The sequence below is a fragment of the Etheostoma cragini genome, chromosome 6 (assembly GCF_013103735.1).
Source record: "Etheostoma cragini isolate CJK2018 chromosome 6, CSU_Ecrag_1.0, whole genome shotgun sequence".
Classification (NCBI taxonomy): domain Eukaryota; kingdom Metazoa; phylum Chordata; class Actinopteri; order Perciformes; family Percidae; genus Etheostoma; species Etheostoma cragini.
This window is the reverse complement of record NC_048412.1, coordinates 19,668,196-19,675,319: the sequence shown is the minus strand read 5'-3', so window position 1 is coordinate 19,675,319 and position 7,124 is coordinate 19,668,196. Positions and strand designations below refer to the sequence as shown.

The 7,124-nt window shown below is 47.0% G+C and overlaps 1 protein-coding gene across 2 annotated transcripts in view; it reads right to left on the bottom strand.

Annotated features, from left to right (window-relative positions):
- Nucleotides 1–242: 242 nt before the first annotated feature.
- The window catches only part of erfl3 (Ets2 repressor factor like 3), a 43,743-nt gene continuing 36,861 nt past the window's right edge, over nucleotides 243–7,124 (bottom strand). For both annotated transcript variants that reach the window (XM_034874158.1, XM_034874159.1), the window contains 3 exons: nucleotides 3,880–3,995; nucleotides 2,560–3,716; nucleotides 243–1,803 (listed from right to left, as the gene is read on the bottom strand). In XM_034874158.1, coding sequence (XP_034730049.1) covers nucleotides 1,117–1,803; nucleotides 2,560–3,716; nucleotides 3,880–3,995 — 1,960 coding nt within the window. In that variant the 3' untranslated portion in view covers nucleotides 243–1,116. The remainder of the gene's footprint in view (nucleotides 1,804–2,559; nucleotides 3,717–3,879; nucleotides 3,996–7,124) is intronic.

The following is a 7,124-nucleotide window of genomic DNA, read 5'->3' as shown; positions in this document are numbered from 1 at the left end:
CTTTTTCATTCTTCTTTTTTCCTCTCCTCACATCTCCCTGGGGTTGGAATTATTTCGTTGAGTGGAGTCATGATCTTTCCACAGGTGGTCCACAAGAGAAAGAGGGGCAGGACAGGAGAGAGACAGAAAGAAGGTCATATAAAAGTCAAAAGCGCTGAGAGAACAGTGTGCCAGAGTCAAAGCCTGTGGATGTGTAAATACGAAAGTGTGTTAAGTCTTGCGTCACAGTGAACATTGTTAAGTGTCCATAAGCAATGCTTTCACTGTGAGTCCCCTTCACTGTTGGCTGGGTTGTTGTTTTTTTGCTTGTGTGTGTTTGTGAGCATGAATCCAATAAACATACAGCAATAGGCTTCCCTGAGTGGAGTGGGCCAGGTTTAAGAGTCAGTTAGACAACACCCAACAGCCCCACTAGTCATGCTCAGAGACACACTTTCATTTCCCCCCCTGTGATTTTTCAGTATCCGCCAAACTTTACAAGGGTCTCATGAGTTAAAGATGGATTACTCGTAGCAGTCCTCTCCTTTCTTTGCTCTCTTCCATGTCACACCAGGGCTGTGGTTTTTTTAGATACAGGCACTTATCAAAGTCCCGTCAGCTTATAGGAAAAGAAACATAAGGGAGTGTGCACATCCTCATCCTGGGTGTGTTGCTGGGTTTTAAGCGGGTGTATGTCCCCTCAGGAAAGTGCTGAGTGGCAGTTGATCCTATTGATGGGGCCTGAAGGCAGGAACGTGCTACTGGGGCAGGGCATCAGTAGCTTCACTGGCCAGGTGGGAGGTGAACTTGGAGCCGAGTTTATGAGGGTGCCTCCTTCTGATTTCAGCACTGTTACAGTCACTTTGCCTGGGATGAGTCTGAGTGAGTCCCACCTCCCAAAGGATTCCAGAAGAGCCCTGATCCAGACAGAGGATTGAGGGGAGCATCTGACAGAACAAGAGTCATGCTTTCTTTGAGATGTTGGCTTTCTATGTGTTTATGTTGGACTGTGCTCTAAGTTCACTGGAGGTTTCAGGAATCTAGTTTGTCAGTGTGGGAGAGGGATCACAGAGGAACCATTTACATACTCCTGTGCCACCTCCAGTGCTACTGGAGCAGTAGTGTTTGGGCTTCTCATCAGCAGTCTTTGTTCTCCAGAGACAGCTGTGCAGTGGCGCGATGTAGCTCAGCGCTCACCCTACGCTGCGAGGCCAACGGTGTGGCTAAAGAGCCCTCGTATGCCAACGGGGGAGGACTGTCCCCTTCTCCACTGCCTGTCCCATCCTCCTCCATCTCCATCCGTCCATTACTTTGCCTCCCTCTTTCCCTCTCCTCCTCTGGCCGTACTTTCTTGTCATCTGACTCCTCCTGTGAGGCCTCCATGCGCTGGTCTTCGCTCCAGCGCCTCTTGAAGCGCAGCTTGAGAGGGATGCACTTTGTCTGTGAAGCTCCCGCCGAGCCCGTCTGAGGTGGGGGGGTGTTACTGTCCCCTGGTTCGGCAGGTTCACTCTTAAGGGTGGGCAGCATGCGATGGAGCGGACTGGAGTGAGTGTGCTGCGAGGTAAAGAAGGGCATCAGGCCAGGTGGAGGCGGAGCAGGGGCTTTGAAGACATCCTCATCCAAGTCCTCATCAGGATGGGGGTGATGTTGGGGCGCGGCTGTGCCGTTAGCAAGGTGTTGGTGGTGTTGACGGTGGTGGTCAGGGGCTCTGGAGTGTCGAGGGGAAAAGAGTTCAAACTCCTCATCCCTCAAATCTGGGTCATCATCACTAATGTCGGTCACCTCCACCTCTTCCTCTGACTCGATATCAGAGATGGGCTCCACCTGGACAGACATAACAATGGGAACAGAGACAAAGATGAGCACAGCAGGAAAACAGAAAATGGAAAAACTCACGGACTCAATTAATTAGTATAAAATTTTAGTCCAGCAATGTTTAAGAAAATGTATATATATTATTGTAAATGTAGGTTTAATAAAAACATTTTCAGGTTCATACTTGTATTAAGAGGTTATATAAGAATAGGTTTATGTGGTTTAATTTTCAAAAAACACCATATTTTTGTTGTACTGCAGCTCCTCTTTTCACCCTGTTTGTTGAGCTCTCTGTTTTAGCTAGAACATGAGGCATCTCACTTCTGTTCCATCTTTGTTGGAAGTTGAACATGCACAGTACCTAGGTAAGGACTACTACCCAGTCAGAAGCAGAATATGAGGGCGTGCACTGCAAGCAGCTAGGCGAGCATTATAACGTGTTACAAAGTGACGCATGTTCGTCACGGAACAAAAGGCTGGACTACAATAGAGCTGTTTGGAGGAGTTTGTGAACAGTGTTTTCTGTTGAAGACGGTAATTGCTGTTGGGGTCGACTTTGGGCTTTTTCACTATGTAAACCTATAACTTGCACAAAAAAGATATACAACACAATAAAGCAAAGGGAAAAAAACATATAATATGTCTGGCCATCGAGTGTTAATATTGTAGATGTTTGTGATCTTGGTGGTGATTCATGTCACCCATTTTCCCTATGGAACTTTGAGATTGCTTTGTAGATCATAAGGGGGGATATTTGTATCTCACCTTTATCTTGGGAAGTCCTGCACTGTTTAGAGACTGCGTTGAGGAGGAGGCAGAGATGAGGCCTGAGCCGCTTGCTGAGCTCAGGTCACTGCCAAATGACAGCGAGGAGCCCAGGCCAGAGGTAGACGACATGGACCCCGATCCTGAGGACATGGAGCTCTGCCTGGGTTTATTCTGGCTTTGACTCTCCCTGTGCTTCCTACCCAGTGGCGGTGGCTGCAGCTTGAACTTGAAGGGAGACATGTGGGGAGGCTCCTCACCCAGGTGGAGTGGATGATGCATGGGATGAGAATGGGTGTGAGGATGGGCAGAATGAGGTGGGTGCTGGTGGTGGTGGGCAGAGTGAGCCAGAGGTGGATGGTGGTGCCGTTCTCCTCCCCTCTCTCCTCCCCCAGCAGTCGCTGCTCTTTCTGCTCTCTCGGCAGCTCCTCTCTCTCCACTCAGACCAGCTTTGTCTGCGGCGGGCCGGTGGGGCTGTGGGATGACGATGTTGGGGTAATGGAGGAAAGCTCTGGGGCTGAGGCCGTAGTTGTATACCGACTGGGTGTGGGCCTGCAGGTAGCGCTTCATGTCCTCTGGGTTAAAAGAGAAGTGGGAGCCTAACATGGGTGACAGAGTGGGAGAGGGGGTGTAGGGGAGGTGAGATGTTGGGGTCATGGAGAGCGCTGGGGACAGAGGAGGGGCTAAGAGGCCAGCTCCTCCTGGCCCTGGCAGAGGGGACACGGGGAAGGGTGACAGGGAATCTGGGTGGATCCTGTGCCCCGAATGACCACGGGAGCCTGGGTGCCCAGCAGGGTTACCCGGTCCTCCATACATGCGGAACAGGGTTTCATGAGACAGTCGGGGATGGATGATACTACGGTAACCTCCACCTCCACCTCCACCACCAGATCCTCCTCCTCCACTTACACCCCTCTCTCCCCTCTCCTCTCCCGCTCCAGTGCTGCCTTCCTCAATCTCAGAGTTGACAGAGGTGCCGTCGCTGCAATCGCTGACGGAGCCTCGTGCCATTCGTCGGGCCACAGAGCTGAACACGCCACCGGGGCTGCGCAGGTCCTCGTTTGGGGAGAGGACTTCGGAGGGCGTTGAGGGAGGAAAGCGGAAGTGAGTCCCTGCACCGGTGGGGACAGGAGGGGCACTCTGAGGGACGCTGCTTCCTGGAGATGCCAAGAGAGGGACAGAGAAAAAAGAAAAAGAAAAAAAGAGATGGAGAATGCTAAGAAATAGTATATAATGCTCTCCTGTGTAAACTTATGTAATCATGCTATCCTATTGAGGGATTAGGGCACACACACACGCACGCACGCACACGGGGCTTACCAGTGGAGCCCATGTCAATAAAGGGGTAGTTGACCAAAACCAGCTTATTGAAGTTGAACTTATAGGTGAACCTCTTCCCTTTGGTCTTATGGAGGATCCTCTTGTTGTAGTAGTATCTGAAAAAGAAAATACAACACATGTGATGAATAAAACTATTGAGAAAGACACTGTAATTACACATGCCTAGTGTAAATACAAAGAGAAAGTCACATCTCAGGGCTGACTTATGCAACAATTTTGATATTTACCACTAAGAAATATAAATACTGGCCTATTAACAGTGAAACATTTAATTTACATTGTACACCTCATATTAAAATAGGATTCTGTTCCTGAAGTAATTGAGACAATGACAGATGCGCCTGCACACTCAAGCAAGCACTTTAATAAGCATGAGTAGCCCCCCCCATCTAATGATAGATATTACAGAGTGTTGTATGACATTTTCACAAAGCAGACTCAGTAAAGAAGGTGGCAGGGGAGGAGGGGAAAAAGACAGAAAACAAATAGATGAAAAGCAGTGGATGGACTGTGCTGTGAAACAGGAGGAATGGTGTCTGGAGATAAAAAAAATCAGGACCAGAGGTCAATGTATATTGCTATTTGTAGATTGTTAATGGATTGTAAGGTTACACGGATGCGTGAGCAGTTGCGTGCATGTTTGCCAGGTGTGTGACTCACGTTACTTTTTGTGGATTTTGTATCTCTTTATCTTCAGTAATCTATACCTGTCTAACAGAGGGTCAGGAATTTCAAAGTGTCTTTTATCACATACGCCAGCTTCTGTCATTCATTTTGCTAGATGGACCCATCTCTTTATGTAACAGCAAAGCAAAGCCACCAATAATTCAAATCTGTATCCGTTTATGTAATAGCCATTCTCTCAGTTTTTTAAGCTTTCTCTCTCCCATGGCTCCTGCCTACAGTACAAGGCTTCATTTTTATTAATCTTTGTCCAGCTACAGCTCTTTATGTAACATCATTCTGCTTTCTTCCCCAGATCCACATCCACTTTATGTAACCTCTAGATCCCTGTCTGCCAACCCTCCCGCACTGAGGGAGACAGAGCAAAGAAAGAGAAAGAGATAAAGAGCAAGAAAGGAACAAAGGCGGTTTGTCCGTGAGGGAGATTACAAGCTTGTGTGGCATGCTCGCAAAAACTACCACCTATCCTTTCCAACACTACCCCTGGCTATTGAACACAATATTTAACCAGACTGCACATTTGCTCATCATGTCTGTATACCTACCTGCTTTTATAGCACTAGGCTCTGCTTTTGCTTCCAACATGATGTGTCTGCTGGCACAAGTTAAGTGAAGTGTGTTGAGAAACATAGGGGCTTCAGGGTATGTAGGTAATGCAGAGTAAATCAGAGCCCATTGACTATAATTATAATGAATGGTAGTTATCCAGACAGCAGTGTGTGTGTGTGTGTGTGTGTGTGTGTGTGTGTGTGTGTGTGTGTGTGTCTTTTTGTTTGTTTGGTGGTGGGGAGGCGTCGCCCTTCACCCCCTCTTATTATGCTTATTACACAGACTGGTTGGGCCGTTGGACAGACTGTTGCTCTTATTCACTTGTTCTCTTCTCCCATTATCCTTCTGATACCTTTCTGTCTCATCAATCCACCTCCCCCTCTTTATCCCAACTCTCTCCCTGCACTCTCCACTCGTCCCCTGAAGCTATGGGAGAGGGTGAGGGAGTGAGGGAGAGACAGGACAGGCCTGCACTGTTGAAAACATTGTTTACGCCAGGCACAAAGCAGCATGTAATTTCTGCTCAAGGGGAGACACTCACAAGGGCTGAGAAGGAGGGGAGAGAAGCAGTTGGGAGCAAGAGGAAGGGCAGAGACAGGCAGGAAGTCAAGCAGAATTAAAACAGGTCTGTGATTGAATTAGCTGATGATAGAAAAGTCAACAAGATGGGATAGGACCCACATATAGATCTAAGATAAATGTGGATTTCAAGAGAAAAAAGCAATCAAAATCATTTATTCTGTGCATCACAGAGCATCATCGCAATCCCCAACTGGAGCAAAATGTCATTACATACTGCCCTTTTAAGAACTATTACAATGAATATGATATAATTAAGTGCAATTTGTTGGTGTAAACCTGAATAAAATTAGGGCATTGTTATGGAGAAGACCCACAAGAAGCAAACAAATTGCCTCCGTCACACTAGTGAGTAGCAAGCTAGTTAGCAAACACTGGAAATAAGCAACCTGCTATAGTTTACCACAATTTCCCTGACTTGTTTTTGTTTCTATTTGCAATCTTGGAGGCCGGGGACATATAAAAAAGCAGCTAAAGGCCTACCACTGCATCACTTTGTTGTCAGGGGAATTTCTCCCTTTGCATGACGTTAAACATTTTTAACTTTCAACCTCTCCTTTTTTCCTGTAATTGATAACACCATTCATCAGCTCCAGACTACAGCTTCCCAAATGTTAATAAAGTCAAACCAACCCCTCAAGAAAATAAATAAACAATATAACCTTTATGATGGAAGATTTATTGTGAGCTGTGCTGGACTGCATTTATTTTAGTTAAAGTGTATAATTGGCATAAATATGGACCCATCCCAAAGGCCAATAATATCAGTGTGCTGACACATCTGTCTGACCCTGGCTCATGGCAGTTGGATAGTAGGGAGTGTAGTCAACTAAAATCTTGTGTGCACTTGGATGCACACATGCAGCTCATACAAAGAATGCTGCAATGCAAAGTTGGAAGCAGACAACAACTTTGCGTAATCCTAGCCGCGGCAACTGAAGCTGTGTTTGGAGCACATGGTCACCCATTCTTTCTCCATGCCCCCTCCTCCTGCGCCGTCATACAGGCAGACAGTCTTTGAAGAACATTTGAACTCACTTCAAAAGAGAAGAAAGAGATTCTTTGAGTGCCTGTGTTTAGCTGCCCACCGCACACACACGCACAAACACTCACACAATATACTGACTCTATAACTGACATCTCATTTAGGCATACACACTGGTGCCCCCCGCACACCCCCAGTAAGCATCATCCAGGAAATGTAGCTTTATCCCGCTCGGTTTAACCAAAATAGTAGATTGATCAATCAAGTATGGATTTAGTCAAAGCCTTGAGGGGAGGTTTTCTATCAGTTGCTACTATGTGCGATTCTAGGCCAGGGATTAAGGCTGCAAACACACACACACACACACACACACACACAGTCGTGTCTGCCTATCTTTGTGGGGACGAGTCATTGACATAATGCATTC